Here is a 15,182-nt window from a genome sequence, read left to right on the forward strand (position 1 = left end):
CAGTCTCCACGGGAAGACAGATGACAGAGAACCCCTTCACGGACTGACCGTACCACTAGGTACCATCACACAAACCCTCATCATTCAACAATCTCTCCCTCCTCCACCTCCAACTCAAAATCATACCTCTCCGGCACCAACGGATCAACCCCCAACGCATACGATACCATCTCCTGCTCATGCTGGTGAATCCACCTGAACCGATCATCCAGCCTCCGATACGTCCTTTCGTAGAGATAATAATCATCGTACCAAATACGGAACCACGAGCTCATCACGTAGCTCATGACCTCTTCGTTGGAGCGACTGTCCAAGATGGTCTGGCGCACGGGTCGCAAGCCTTGGTACATGTGCTCGACAAAGATGGTGAAGCAGGTGTACCGCCGGAAGAGGTCATCGAGTTGCTGTGTGGTGAGGGGTGGCACGATGAGGAGGTCGTCTTCTTGGATGGGGAAGTCCGAGACAATCGGCCTGCCGTACTCGGCCCAGTTTGCGAAGTCTCCTCCAGGAAGACGGAAGTCTTCGCGGAGCTTGCCCCACCCGAAGAGGACTTGGAACTGAGCCCTGTCGAGGGCATCCGACATCAGCGACCTCGCGAAGGCTGTCAGATGCCGTCTGAACGCGGCCATGCCGTGCTCCCTCAAAAAGCACCGATTGCATCTGGGCTCCCTCAGCTCTCCCAACTCGGCATCTCGCACCAAATACTGGTCTATCTCCCTCACCAGCAAATCTTCCGTCTTGTACGCCGCGATTGGCAAACGAAACTGTGACGCATCTTGCCACTTGGCGCAACCGCCGCAGCGAATGGTGCACATCATCCATGTGTACGCCTTATTTCGCTGGTTGCCGAATTGGGTGAAGCGGCGGCCCGTTTCGGCGAGAGGGACAGGGTGAAACAAGGTGGGGAAGCACCTGTCAAAAAGATTGTAGAAAGGCAACTTCCGCCCCGTGGCCACTGGTAAAGGGGAGAAGCCCTGCACGGGGTTGTTGGCCGGGTTAAGATGACGCCAGTCGCCCCGGAGAAAGCGGCATTCATTGCAACGACGGTTGTGCCGGCGGAGGCCGCAAATTAGGAGTTCGGCGTCAGACGCAATGCGGTCGTTCGCAGCTAGGGTGTCAGCCTCTTCGTCCGCGAACCAAAGGAACTGGTTGACACCGTTATGGGGCATGTCTTCCTCTGCGTGGGTGGCCTCATAATGCCGCCTCCGGACATCGGCAAGTGACTCAAGCTCATGTCGGGCACGGGTATGCACTCGGTGTTGGATGATCCGGGCTCTCACGTGGTCATCCCGTCCGTTGAGATACCACCATTCGGCAAGGCGGTTAGCCTCCCTGCTGCCGGGAGGGGGCTTGCGAAGGTCGAGCCGCAGGATGTTGTGGTTGTCAAACATGGTGTGCGGCAAGAGCTTGAGGCAGCCTCCGCAAGCGTACTTGTTGGCTTGCCAGTCCTTGGAGCCAATGGGAGGGGTGATCTGATTATCCCTGCTTCTGATGAGCGGTACGATGCCGCCGTGTTCGGGAATCAGCTCAAGGGCGAGCAGGCGCTGGAGGAGGTTGGCGCGTGTTGGGTGAATAGTAGCTCGAAGAGCCTGGCAGGTCTGGGCCAGGTTGATCAATGAGATGGGATCAACGTTTCCCAGGATGATGAGGAGGATGTCCAACGGGACATTATGCAACGAGATGACCGGCATTTTCGTTGAGTGCTCGAGGCGGGGTGAATTGTGAGGAGGTACGGTGAGGTATGGCGAGATGACTGACGAGTTGTGTGGTTATATATATGCCCAACCCAGCCTGATTTTCGTGATGTTGCGTTGCTTGCCTTTCTAGCATGAAAAAAGGATGTATGGTCGATGATGTCGAAGTGAGGAGAAAGTAGTGAAAGTGGAGGTTGACGCGTCGTCAAGTCAGATGGCCGAACGTGACGGCAGACGATTTCAAGCTGAGTATCGTAAACGGAGGCTGAGTAAAACGATCTCTGCGGTAAAGACTTGGTGATGAAAGATTGAGAATAAAGAAGAGCGGGGTGAAATGGCGGAAGAAGAGGAGAAGGGAGAGAATGTTTGAATCTCAGCTTGCAAGATCAAATAGTGGAATGCTCTTGAAGAAGTCTGGGAATACGCGATCAAGGTCGACGCGTCGTAAAGTTGGATGGCTGCAGGCGACAGATGAAGTTGTATCAAAGAGAGAGAGGCTGATGAAGGACGACGAGATTGACGTGAAAGAGGGGTATCGTGATGAAGGAGAAGAAAACTTTGGTGATGAGGTGAAAATGAGATTGGGTTGAAGGAAGGAAGGAAACCTGGAGAAGCGAGACGAAATGCGACTGTCGATTTCTCAAATGGAAGGAACGTCAACTGAGGTTAAAGTGAAGTTGAAGGAAAAGGTACGACTTGACGAAGTTGAAATGGAAGGTACGAATTGACGCGGGGCCAACGAAATAGTGGGGCAAGCACCGCTCACGGTACGTACCCCCGTATCTTATCGTGCCGACCCACGTGACTACCCCGAACGTCACCACCCTCTCTCGGCAGTACTTCACTCAAGCCTTGACAGCCACAATCACAAAACGAGCAGGAAATGTCACGAACAACAAGGCTGAATTACTTTCCAACAAGATTTCTGATATTCAAAATATTGAGTCACTATTCACTTTCTCAAATTCCTTCGATAAAAACTACATCCCCCTCCCTTTGTTAGCGAGCGTGATCATAAAACCTAGTACTTGCCATGGAAAAAAGCGTCTTGGCGGCTAGCGCGACAATCAAAGTGCCACTCCAAGAGCGCGAGAGGACTATGGGGTGATTCAATGCTTACCACAAACCAAACACTTCACCCCCCTCTCAAGCTCCTTATCCGCCTTCTGCTGGACCGTGATGGTCCTCACCCCATTAGGGCACTTGTTGACATAATCGTCTTCAAACTCAATGCCCAGCTCTTGAGCCGTGGCGCAGAGAGTCTGTTCGTCTGGGATCGGCTTGGCGGAGCCGCAGGTGCGGCAGATGGCGGGAGTGAGGGGGATTTGGAAGCACATTTTGGTTGTGGGTGATGTATGGTGATACTCGGTGACTGAGCACTGAGTACCTATTGTTCGTAAGTTTAAGTGGATGTCTTGATCGGTATGCCTGTGGGTGTGAGTGTGAGTCTGATCCGGATGGGAGAGATGGAAACTTCATGTTTGGTCCGGCATGTCTTCTGCATTTATATCTTTTCGCGAGGTCGGAATGCTCGCGGATATTCGGAGGAGTTGGGTGTTGTTTCGACATAATGGCATTATGTTGATGGTGGTGTCCGATGGATCGAGCTGTTATGTCGACACAATGGCCTTGTCTCGATGAACAGTGTTGCTAGGCGAAACAAATTGGACAAAGAACAAAGGAGATGAGGTCTCAGGAACAGGCAAACTGCCGCGAACAACAATGGTGACTTTACTATGCCCCAGCCGTGTTGAAGACATGTCGACTTGGGAAAGACAACTAAGAAGGATACAGAACATGATAGTGAAACAAGGAACGAACTTCTGGCCTGAATAATCGTGAACGAGTGTTTACTTCCACGACAGATCACTTCCGGTCCCCAGGCCGTCATCCCATCTCAGCACCGTGCCAAGCCTTGCCTGCCGTGCCTGCCCCTTCCGCCCACGGCACCAACACCAGCGCCCCCTTCGTACCCCAGGGGACCTTATAACCCGTCGCCCCAGCCTCCGTTTGCAACGTTGGTTGGCCGAGTGGACTTGGGGTTGCACACCGCTTCCCCACCACCACTCGCAAGGCCATGGGTTCGATTCCCATGGTGGCGGCTGTTTTCACTAGACATTGGCTCAGGCACAGTACTTCTAGATTCTCTAGAGTACACGGGGGCTCCGGCCGCCCACATCCGTCTTCCTGCGCCACCGTAGTGAACAGCTGTGAGTCTCTGGGGTGATTGATACTCGGTGGGGTGGTTCCCCTGGGTATCAATCTGGCCAGCCAGCTTGTCTTTTTCTTTTTTCTGCCTCAATTTCCCATTGCCTTTTTTTGCCAGTTCATCATCCATCTGTTTCAATCTGTCGATAACAGACCATCCCAGAGTTCAGTTCCCACTGATAGGTAGAACCTGGCCGCCCACAATACCCTCACACCACTCCCTATCGTCACTAGCATCCATGAACCCGTACTCTTTCTCTTCATCCCAGCTCTTCCACACCCCACCAACCGCGCTGTACGCGCTGTACCTCTCCAGTCCGCCCTTAGGTACAGGATCTCCATTGACGTTGAGCTTACTACCGCAAGCAACCTGGATTATCTCTTTGGCAGCCTCCAGCTCGGTGATATCACACGTTGTCGGCACCCCCTCGGAGTAATTGCACACGTAAGCTTTGACGCTGCCAAAGGTCCAGGAGGCTTTGGAGCGCGGCAGGAGGGATAAGTGCTCGAGATTTTGGGAAGTGGAGTACAGTTTTGAACTGTCATTCCAAGCGTCCCTTAGCCCCAAAATAGAAGTAAAACTGTTATATTGACACCAAATTCCCAGCATTGCCGACGCGGAAAGGAGGTCGTAAGCCCGTTCTGTCTCGTTCACAGCCTATGATGAAATCAATTGGTCAGATGCCAAGGGACACCAGATCTTGCCCATTGGGATAGGGCCAGAGCTGGCGCGCAGGCTGTGCTTTGTGTTGACTCCTTGTTGTTGGATGCTTGCGGAGTTCCCGAGGGAGTTATCGGGGTAGCGAGGGTTGAGAGGGCGCGGGCCGTCACCAGGGGAAGCGGGATCAGAATCATGAAGAACTGGAGAATGGCCAAATGCATGATTGCTGATGTGCCTAGAGGTAGGCTATAGGACTGGAGATAGGTTAGGACATGGCGGCTCAGAGTTTAGAGTGGTTCCTCACAATCTTCTCGGGAGAATTCGTAACTCTTCTGTCTGTAACTGAAGAAAGGATGACTGCATCAATGATGATGATGAATGGTAGCTTAAAACCGGGGATCACTTGCCTTTTATATCCAGATACCGCCAAATAATCATTAACACTGGAAACGTATCATAGCTGAGTCTTACCAGGCAATTTTGAGCAAAGACACCTTTCTGGGAGAAAGAACACCTCAGCCCTACGTGGAATACATTGTGCTGGGTACTTTCGGGTAGCAAGGGTACTACCGCGCTGCGCTTTGCTGTCCGTTACATCCACGCCTGTGCCTGGTATGACATCTTGTGAGTTGTTGCGATGTTTACCCTGCGTGGCTCTCGTCATCTTGTATCGCCCAAACACGTTTGATTGTAGCGTAACATACTGACTGGGAGTTATTCATATCACAGTTGTGCCCTCACTTCTTTTTCTGGCGGAACGAAGTGCCGACTCACATGCCTATTTCGTGACCACGATTAACACTTTGCGAGGGAAAGGTTAGGTAGACGCGGCGGGATGGACGAGCGGAAGGCTACGGGAAGGCCAACTCAAATCAACAAGAAAAAGAGCGAAATGGTTGTTTTAATAAAGGTATCATGACAGAAGAGGGCGAATTGGAGACGAGCGACGATGGAAAATGAAATCGGTGAGCAACTGAAGAGGGAAGAAGAGAGGGGAGCCGGCTGCACAAGTTGACGGACGGGCAGAGTTGCTCGGCACCGAAAAGCTTTCCGTTTCGAAAATCTGCCGCGCTTGCTGATTTTGCGAAATTGCTTAGTGAAGTAGCAGGCATCCGCCATGGCAGGAGCGACGGCAGCATGTCGGGTTAGGGTTCACGATCTTCAGGCCACCACATGAAGAATTTGGTCGACAACAGAGCATGAGTCGAGACCTTTGGATGCTTCGACTGATCAGCGTAATATATGGCGTGTGCCCAGGATTATTTCGGGCCAAGGCGGTGATCATCAGTTGGCGTGTAACGTGAGGTCGAGGACAACCCCGAGCAAACAAGGTGAAGATGGCGATTTCGTTGTCAAAGAAGTCCAGATATCCGTGGTTCATGAATTGAACTGTTCGTCTTTTGAAATCGCGCAGAATAATCCCATTGATAACGAGACGCTGCACAGTACAGTCCGCATTGTTTTCAGAGCGAAAGATGCCCTCAAATGGAGGAGTGTCCCCTGATGTGTTGATGCGAAAAGACATGTCGTTGAGATGTCGCGGAACGTATCGAGTCAGTACGCTATTGATCGTGATGCTCATCCCGGTCGTAACTAACAGAAATATCTGGTTTTGTAGGGGAATGTTGTTAAGAACTTTTGCAGGAAGAGCCTCCGCTGTTAGGGCTCGCCACCTGCCGGGAATGGTGGGGTGATGGCTGCATAAAGGGACCTGGAGCGGGGTGGTTCAGGGGGCAACAGGGGGTCTTTTAGCGCCCTAAGAGGTTGAAGCGGTGGGACGGCACAGCGTTCTGGAATGTCAATATCAAAAACCGATGACATCATAGCGTCTGACGCAAGCCCAGGCCGGACTGTGACCAATCACGAGCGGCGTAACGTCATGGCGGGCAGAAATCCCACGTCTTGCTTTCTCTTTTCGTCACTGCCACATCCCGGCATCGTCTTGTTTATCATTGCTTGGATACGGGATGCATGGAGGGCAGCATTGAAGTTCTCGGCATACCTACCTATCAAGCCACACCTAGGCCTTGTCTTCTTGTTCTGGACATCAGCAGAGACAGAATGCAATCATGCTGATGCCCTCTTTTGTTTCTCCTTTTCCTACTTTACTCAACTACTACGGCGATCGATTGATCTCTTTCCTCTTTTCTTCCATTTAGTCTTTTCATCTATCCACGCCGATCAACCAACCTACCTGTACATACCTACCTACCTACACCTACCCTCCAACAACAAACGCACTCGACATATCCGACCGACCAACACCCAGAACCTCCGATGGCCGACAAAGCATCGTCCTACGAGGTCGAAAGGAAGGAGGATATGCCCAGTGCCTCTCCATCGTCACAGCAACTGGAGGGAGAAACACTCGAAACAACAACGCGACACGGTCGTCACGGCCGCAGACACCATCATGGTCACACAAACGGTCTTGCCCCCCCGGGGCACACGCAACCCCATTCCTCCGCCTCCTCCGCGACAGCTGTCAACATGCCCGTTGGCGTCGACAACATCCCCCTCGACACCGTCCCGACCTTAGACGATACCCCGGGCCTCCCCCGCCTAAAGTACAACATGATGGACTACAAATGGAAGCTCATCGTCGTCTCCTCCCTGCTCGTCATCGAGTCTTCCCTCCTCCCCATCGCCCTCTTCTACGGCCTATGGTACGGCACCGACCTCCGCCACGGAATCGTCTTCGCCATCATCACCGCCTTCTTCGGTCTAGTCACCGGCATCGAATTCGGTCTTCGCTCATTAAAGCTCATCCTCTCGCGCGACGAATACCGCCCGCTCGGCACCGATCCCGTCAAAGACCGCTGGAAATTCGACTTCACCCACATGACGCTATCGTTCGGGTACACGTACATGACGGGCATCTTGATCGGCGCCTCGATCCCCCACGAGCCGATAGTAAAACCGCTGGCGATGCCGGTTCCGCTGTTTTTTATCCAGATGGGCCTGCAATTGTTGTGGACTGGATGGGCGAATAGGAAACACAAGAAGGCGCCGTGTAGGATTAGTTCGGTCCCCAAGGGAGGGAGGGTGCCGCCGTTGGTGTTGACTATTGTGGAGGATATTGTTGCTGTTGATGGTGCCGGCGGGAAGGAGTATAGGAGGGCAATCAACGCCAGGTATGAAGTCAGCAAGAGGTTTAGGGAGATGGTGGCGAGGCAGAATTGGTTTTGGGGAGTGGGAGCGCTGGTGGATGGGGTGGCTACGATGATTGTCATTTGGACGATACCGCAGGAGATTGCGTATGGTGTTGGTATGTTCTGTCCCCGTCCCCGGTCGAATTATCGATAATAATTGGGATGCTAACGTTTGGTGTCAACAGCTTGGGCGAGCCCCCTTATCTTCTCCGCGATATGGACCGTCATCACCGTCATCTGGGTCAGACGAGATCTACGACGAGAAAAGGCAGAGTGGCGAGCAAATTCCGAGCCGTCATTGTCGAATGCAGGGACAGACACACAGGAGATGCAAGAACGGAGTGCTGTCTAAGTCAGGGTTTGGAAAACAAAAAGACGATAGAGTTTGTTTCTTTGCATGTCAGCGAACACGGGTTTGGATGGTTCAGTTTGTTTTCGCGTTTCCTTTCTCTTCCAAGGCAATATACCCACGCATCTTTTTGACGAATTGGATTGGTTCCTTTTGCTTGATCTGCTCTTGGTACGTGTCATTTGCATCTAACCGCCGAGCCCTTGATGCCCAAGGCCAACTTCAGGTATTCCTGCGTGAGGCCGACCGTCTTGCCGGCCGCCATGCGCCACCCGTCGTTTGCAACCAGGCGTCCCAAAAATTTCTTGAATTTGAACGGTTATTGCTGTTATTTTCCCAGGTCGAGCGATATCTTTCCCTTTCTCTTTTCTGTGGTGCTCTAAAGTTTGCGACACCCGAGGATTTCATTCCTCCCTCGACCCGCGAACGATTTTGCAATCCCTCATTGCATAGAGCGGAACTTCCAGTATCACGACATCAATATGGCTCCTCCTTTCCCGAAGACGACTGGCATATCACCTGCACCTCTCAGCTTCGGCCTCAACACGCTGTCTCTCAACTTCATCCCACCCCTCTTCTATTTCCTTTCCAAAACTCTTGAAGGAATGTTCTTTCCACCCCAACCCTTCGCCCCTCTCCCTGGCAGCAAATCCAACCTGCTCGGACCTGTCTCTCCCAACACCTGCAGTCTGACCGAGCCTGAAGAAATTTCCATCTACAACGACCGTCGCCGTATCATTCAAGCCGGACAATCTTTACTGGCGTGCTTCTTTACCATCTTGCTCTGCCTGGCCGCCCGCTACTCCGAGACCAAACTGAACAGGAGTTCCGATAAAGGGAGGTGTGCATACTTTCTGGAGCAGTTCAAACTCTTCACTGCTGACTCCAATGATCCCACTGATCGCGAATGGGACGCTTTGATCCCCCATATGGTCCCTTCACACAACGATTACCGCATTAGCCAACGTCGTGAGGCGACCATATTACTTTTTCGGGTTATGATCTCGGGCTGTTTGTGTCCGATCGCGGAGTATCTTCTATGCGCCAAGGAAGGGGTTGCGGAACGATTTTACAACCAAACACGTGGAGAGAATAATATATTGCCGCTTTTCATCATCTATCTGGTCTTCAGATACGGGACGCTTCCTTGTGTCCTTACTGGATTGACCAGTGACCTCTTAATGGGCATCATCTTTAAGGGGACGGAAGACGATAGGGCGGTGGGTTTTTGGGATAGGTGGATTGAGAAATGGATAAAGGCACACCAGATGGAGAATGCAGTGGCAGAGGCAAAGTGGATGGCTGAGATGAATATCATCGAGCCAGGAGACGGTAACTTGTACATCCGTTCTCCGGGGCGAATCATCAAAACTCAAACAATGTACGCAAAATGAGGCTTTCTTGCCTGACATATATTAGCATGTGTACTTGGGTGTGTTCAAGTCCTCCTCTCCGTGTTGCGGACTTGACTGGAGGAGAAATGGCTCCCCGCTTATAACCACTGGAATGTCAATCTTTTGGTGTGTCGGTGTTTGGCACGCGACACTCACAACACACCTCTTCACGCCTGTGCTCTGTACATAAACAACTATCCCATTACTTGAACAAAGCATCTAAGCACCCTGTTTACCCCTTCGGGGATCATAATCTGGTTCCATTCAAAATTGAACACTGACCTTCTTGCACAATGACCATATCTTGTGCATGCATAAGATTCTGGCCAATCACGGCCCTCATACATCACTTATTCCGAGCCCTTGCATCGTGGATGCTGACACTTTGCGGACTAAACAATGCGGCGTCATTCTTCTCATTTTCTTGTGACTTGGTCCTTCAATATCTTGCCTTCTCTAGCGATCATCTCAAAATACCTGTCATTCTTCGCTTGTGTTGCAAGCGAACCATGAATGAAAAAAAAAAAAAATTTTGAAAAAAAAAAAAATATATATATATATATATATATATACATTCCCGTATCACCCGTGAAACAATCCGAGGATCAGCTACTCGAAATGGATTTCACGCACGATCTCGGTCAGCCAGAGCCGCCAGAGCCGCGGGCTGGGGTGTGAGGCTCATAACTGACGAAGATGACGAAATTTTTTCGATTTCCGAAACGACCCCAAGTTGTTTCAAAACAAGACGCCATCGCACTTTCCCACGTTAAACACCAGATAGAAATCGACACTTGAACACAACAAACTACCGCTTTATCTCATTCAACTGGGTTTTATCCCCCACACTATACTAGCCAATCACACCTGGAGAGAGACTTTCACGGCGCGCCTCAACGGGGCATGCAGAACTCAGCAAACCACATAATTGGCTAGGACAGGGGGGGATAAAACCCAGTTGAATGCGGTACGTTTGCGGAAAGATCATCATGTTATCCATCTCCCAAAACCTCCACATATTGGATCAACCCAGCCGCATCGTCTGCATCTAACCGCCGAGCCCTTAATGCCCAAAGCCCACTTCAGGTCTCCATGCGCGAGGCTAACCGTCTTGCCGGCCGCCCTGCGCCACTCGTCGTTTGCAACCCGGCGTCCATAAATTTCTCCGACTTCGAAGACTTCCCCGGTTTCTTCACCCAGATCGTACACCTCCTTTCCCCCTTCTTTTCTCTGCTGCTTGATACTACCAGACAATCGCATGATTCAGTCCTTGGAGGTTTTCATCGACACGCAATTTACCCCCAAAGCCAAAAGCTCTGCGCAACTCCCAATATCTCGAAGGGGCGTAAATATGGCCCATCTACAACCTGAACCAACCTCACCTTACAACTTCGGCCTCCGCTCCGACTTCGAGATCGCCCTTATCCAACCCTTTCTCTACTTCTTCTCGGGAGTCTTTCTCGACATATATTTCCCATCACATGTGGCTCCGAAACCCACAAGTCCAACGGAACTGGCCTTTCCCAACACTTGTACGCCCGACGAACATCTGACCTCACCAGACCAACGCCGGAATACAATTGGGGAGCAGGCACTCATATCCCTTATGTTTATCCTTGTAATAATGCGTGCCTCCCCCTACCTTGACTTCAAGGGGCCCGATCCCTGGGCTTTTGATCTTCCCCTCGCCTGGCCTTCCTTTCTCAAAAACAAGCTCCTTGCTTCGGAGCATGTCCTGCCGCCTGATGATTACCGCGTGACCCAACGCCGGGAGGCAATGCGGCTGCTCTTTTTGGTGGTTATCTCGGGGTTGCTCTGCCCCATTGCAGACTATTATTGTGGGCGCGGAGAGGGAGCATTTGTCTTTTGGTTCGACGCTGTGGAGTTGCCCCTGTCATACGTCGGAAGCGTACCTCTAACGATCGCGGTCATTCTCGTCTTCTATCGGTATGGAGTGTCGTGGGGAGTGCAAGTGATGATGATGCTTTCGCGTATAACTCTGCCGTGTGTGGCTACGGCGGCGGCCAGCGAGGCGTTGGCGTACGCGACTTTTGGCAGGAGGTATGGCGTGGTGGATATTTGGGATAGGAGGATTGAGAAGTGGGTGGAGGCTTGGAAAAAGGAGAAATCCAAGGCGGACAGGGAGGTTCGGGATGAGGTGGAAATGAGCGAGAGGAATAAGGAGTTGTTGGTTTGGCGGAGGGGGATGAAGGAGGGGAATGGGTATGGGCCTGATTATTGGTTGCCGAGGGAGAAAGGGCCGCGAGTGTGAGGTTGGGGCAGTTCACGTATTCGGTCGTTGTGGAGGAAGACGTGTATAACCCTATTTTCATGTAAGCCGATGATATGGCCCGAAAGCAGCAAAGGGAGTTCGTTGGAGGTCCTTGATGTGTCGTCTCTGCACACTTTGCACAAAAACGTTGGTCCCCACCGGTACTCGCTGCACAAAATAGCTTCTGACCAATCACAGCCTAGATACGTCAGTTATTCCGAGCCCATGCATTCTGCACGCTGTGATCAAAACGAAGAAGTTGCATCCGACAAGTTCCAGCACTGAAGGATTGTGATTCCCGAAGGATTATCTCCCATTATATCTGTGGATTATGATTTATGTCTTTGCTCAATCCGTTTCAAGATGATTTCGAGATATGTCTTTTGCTTTAACTTCTATCGGCCCACAGAAGTAAACACAACCTCTTTGATCGTGAGCCCGGACTAAACCCCTCCGCGCTGGGGAGCACGACGAGCAGCAGCTCGACACCTTTTGGGTGCGGCTCATGTTTCTTTTTCTACCTGGAGACGGGGCAAGACCAAGAAGCTCTAGATTGACGAAGACGACGCCGAGATTTGAAACTGTTTCCACTTCCCGAAGCAACTTGTTTCCGGAAGGAGACCCCATTTCAACCACCCTCCCCAGTCATGAAACGGGAATCGAAACCTCAAGACCCCGGATCGCCCTTCACAAAAAAAGAGCATCAAGTTATCCATCTCCCACAAACCTCCACGAAATTGATCAACCAAGTCGCTTCGTTAACCTATTTTATTCTAGCAAGCTTCAATGCTATGTACCGCCCGGGCTCACAGCATCCACGTTGGCTAGATGCACTGCTTTGGAGTAATTCTCCGCTTCACTGCTTCAGCGCTAGCAGGGCGGGAGACCAAGGAAGATTTGGGTACGGTGACACCTGAAGCGCCTCGACTTCCGGAAGCGGCAGTCGGGAACGATGAGGATACATTCCGAACTCTTCCCTTGCTGGGATCGTGCATGAAAGCGTCGTACTGAACCGTTGTACTATGTAAGGACGCGAAAGCGTGGCACGGCAGACGGAGAGGATTGAGGATGCATGATGATATGGAACATCCGATTAAGATAAAGAACTGTGGTCCGGGGAATTCTGGGTTGATCTTGCTTTCTTCTTTCTTTTCGTCGTCTGTTATGCGATTTTGATATCGGCTTTCCGGCTAGGACTTGAACAATTGCCTACGCGCATTCTGGCCAGAACCAACTGAAGAAGTCCTCAAAAAAGAGCATCTACAACACCAAGAACAAGTTCAGGATGGCAGCAGCAGCAGCAGCAGCAGAACCCATCCAGGTCGTAAGTTTCATCGGCTCGCGTGTCCCTCGAGACGGTCAAAGGTATTAACCATGCCGTTCCTAAAAGGACCACGATGTGGTTGGCGATCTCAACGTGGACGACAATGAGTCCATCAGAGATGCCGAGACTCTCTACGGTTCCACACAATCTGTCACCGCCAGCATCTACGACTACCGCGACGTCCATGGCCGTCTATATCAAGCATCCAAGACAACAGAGTACATCTTCCCCGTAGACGAACAGCACCTCCAAGGCTACGACCTAGCGTGCGTTTCTCCACTCCACATCTTCCACTTCCACAAACTAACATGTGCCAGCCACGAATACATGCTCATCCTCTTCTCCAACAAACTCTACCTCGCACCCATCTCCAACCCCCAAACCATCCTCGACATCGGCACTGGCACCGGCAACTGGGCCATCGACATAGCCACCGAGTCCCCCTCCGCCTCCGTAATCGGCACCGACATCTCCGCCGTACAACCCACCTTCGCGCCGCCCAACGTGTCCTTCCAGATCGATGACGCCCAGCTCGACTGGACGTTTCAACCCAACCACTTCGACTTCATCCACTGCCGCTTTCTCTACGGCGGCATCAATGACTGGGCCAAGCTCTACCGGCAGGCCTACACGCACTTGAAACCAGGCGGCTGGTTCCAACACGTCGAATTCGACATCGAGACCTTATCTGAGAACCCAAAGGTCCAGAATGATCAGGACCACGTCTTCAAAACGTGGTGTCGACTCTTCTGGGCTGTTGGGGACAAGACGGGTCGTACCATGCGGATTGGGAGGGATGGAACGATGAAAAAGTTGATGAAAGAGCAGGGGTTCACAGAGGTGGTGCACAAGAGCTACAGAGTACCGATTGGAGCGTGGGCAAAGGATAGGAAACTGAAGCAGGTTGGTTTGTTGAATTGGCACTATATCGATCAGAGTCTGGACGGGTTTGCGGTGTATCCCATGGGTCAGGTGCTGGGATGGAGCAGGGAGGAGGTGAGCGAGTTGGTGAATAGGATGAGGAGAGCGATTAGGGATGTGAGGAGTTTGAGTTATTATACGGTGAAGGTGGTTTATGGGAGGAAGCCGGAGGAGGGGCGGTGACTCGAGGATGGAGATGGCGTGGATGAGACTACCTTACCTAAAGGTACTGACGGGACTGAGGGATTGGTCAACAGGATGGATGTTTTTTCCTTGATCAACCTCTGAGAGAAACTCTATCTGTGTTCAAGGCAGGAGGGATCAAGTGGGAGAAGGAGAGAACCGACCACCCGACGATATTCACATATCCGTGCCAAGGATTTCGAATTGAAGAAGGAGCGATATGTCGATCGAATCCTTCACCAAATGTTTCCCTCGGTGCCACCTGCCATCCGATCCAGAACTCTCTGTTTGGTTGCCCCGCCCGGGTCTCTGAGTGGACCATCCACTCCCGTTGCAGTCCTGCCCGAGGACAAGTTTCCAACTGACTGTAATTTTTGCGCTGGTCTCAGTTCTTGTTCCCGTCCTCCCCTCTCGTCGTTCCCCTCCAGGGCATCATCCATTTTCGCGGACCTTCGCGATCTAACCCGCCAACTGGGAGCAATCCACTAGACACTCGCTCTCCTCTTGCTTCTTCCACTGCTATGTAAGCGCACCATCCTTAGATCGAGGGCATCTCCATCAGCGTTTGGCCATTCCAGGCAACGGCAGTGCTAATCCTCATCATCCTCCAACGATTTAGTTGCCATCCCAGTTCAGCCGCACCACGAGAATACCCCAAGTCGCCGCCATGTCGGAGCCCAATCGGCCACACCAAATCATCGAGAATGAGCACGTTCGCAGATTGCGCGAGAGACTTCGGAGGATGGGGCGCGAACTTCCACCTCCCGAGGATTTGGTGCCAGAAGACTTCATGAAACCACTCTTCATGAAAGAACCGAACCAGGTAACGACGCCCGCGCGTACCCTGTCACCCCTGCAGCCAACATCACGACCTGTGCCCCAGTCTCTAAATTCCCGCGACTCCGACGAGCAGATTGTTGAGAGGACATCCACAGAAGAAGAAGAAGGAACGGAACAGGGGCGCAAGTCGAAAGGGTTGCAACCTGAAATAGGTATTGCCATTCAACAGCGCATCAAGGATTTG

General features: G+C 51.9%; 6 protein-coding genes across 6 annotated transcripts; 4 read left to right on the forward strand and 2 right to left on the reverse strand.

Moving 5' to 3' along the window:
• Positions 1 to 80: 80 nt before the first annotated feature.
• Positions 81 to 3,031, reverse strand: B0H65DRAFT_549483 (uncharacterized protein; the record flags this gene model as incomplete). Its single annotated transcript, XM_062829661.1, has 2 exons — positions 81 to 1,753; positions 2,815 to 3,031. 2 exons carry the CDS (start codon positions 3,029 to 3,031, stop codon positions 81 to 83), a joined length of 1,890 nt encoding a protein of 629 aa, XP_062680043.1.
• A 1,037-nt stretch (positions 3,032 to 4,068) lies between these two features.
• On the reverse strand, positions 4,069 to 5,441 carry B0H65DRAFT_575212 (uncharacterized protein; the record flags this gene model as incomplete). Its single annotated transcript, XM_062830612.1, has 4 exons — positions 4,971 to 5,441; positions 4,868 to 4,905; positions 4,596 to 4,817; positions 4,069 to 4,560 (listed from the first exon to the last, which is right to left on the reverse strand). The coding sequence occupies exons 1-4, from the start codon at positions 4,999 to 5,001 to the stop codon at positions 4,069 to 4,071; spliced, it is 783 nt and encodes a 260-aa protein (XP_062680044.1). The 5' UTR covers positions 5,002 to 5,441.
• A 1,612-nt stretch (positions 5,442 to 7,053) lies between these two features.
• B0H65DRAFT_428711 (uncharacterized protein) lies at positions 7,054 to 8,067 on the forward strand (the record flags this gene model as incomplete). Its single annotated transcript, XM_062824778.1, has 2 exons — positions 7,054 to 7,831; positions 7,901 to 8,067. The coding sequence occupies 2 exons, from the start codon at positions 7,054 to 7,056 to the stop codon at positions 8,065 to 8,067; spliced, it is 945 nt and encodes a 314-aa protein (XP_062680045.1).
• Positions 8,068 to 8,203: 136 nt separating this feature from the next.
• B0H65DRAFT_215361 (uncharacterized protein) lies at positions 8,204 to 9,566 on the forward strand. The gene has a single exon (XM_062821981.1). The coding sequence runs from the start codon at positions 8,547 to 8,549 to the stop codon at positions 9,456 to 9,458; it is 912 nt and encodes a 303-aa protein (XP_062680046.1). The 5' UTR covers positions 8,204 to 8,546; the 3' UTR covers positions 9,459 to 9,566.
• Positions 9,567 to 10,356: 790 nt separating this feature from the next.
• On the forward strand, positions 10,357 to 11,951 carry B0H65DRAFT_467747 (uncharacterized protein). Its single transcript, XM_062826920.1, has one exon. The coding sequence runs from the start codon at positions 10,717 to 10,719 to the stop codon at positions 11,728 to 11,730; it is 1,014 nt and encodes a 337-aa protein (XP_062680047.1). The 5' UTR covers positions 10,357 to 10,716; the 3' UTR covers positions 11,731 to 11,951.
• Positions 11,952 to 12,909: 958 nt separating this feature from the next.
• On the forward strand, positions 12,910 to 14,376 carry B0H65DRAFT_589359 (S-adenosyl-L-methionine-dependent methyltransferase). Its single transcript, XM_062831030.1, has 3 exons — positions 12,910 to 13,054; positions 13,121 to 13,320; positions 13,372 to 14,376. Exons 1-3 carry the CDS (start codon positions 13,016 to 13,018, stop codon positions 14,156 to 14,158), a joined length of 1,026 nt encoding a protein of 341 aa, XP_062680048.1. The 5' UTR covers positions 12,910 to 13,015; the 3' UTR covers positions 14,159 to 14,376.
• The last annotated feature ends 806 nt before the right edge of the window (positions 14,377 to 15,182 follow it).

Source organism: Neurospora tetraspora, assembly GCF_033439725.1.
Source record: "Neurospora tetraspora strain CBS 560.94 chromosome Unknown B0H65scaffold_5, whole genome shotgun sequence".
NCBI classification, from domain to species: Eukaryota; Fungi; Ascomycota; class Sordariomycetes; order Sordariales; family Sordariaceae; genus Neurospora; species Neurospora tetraspora.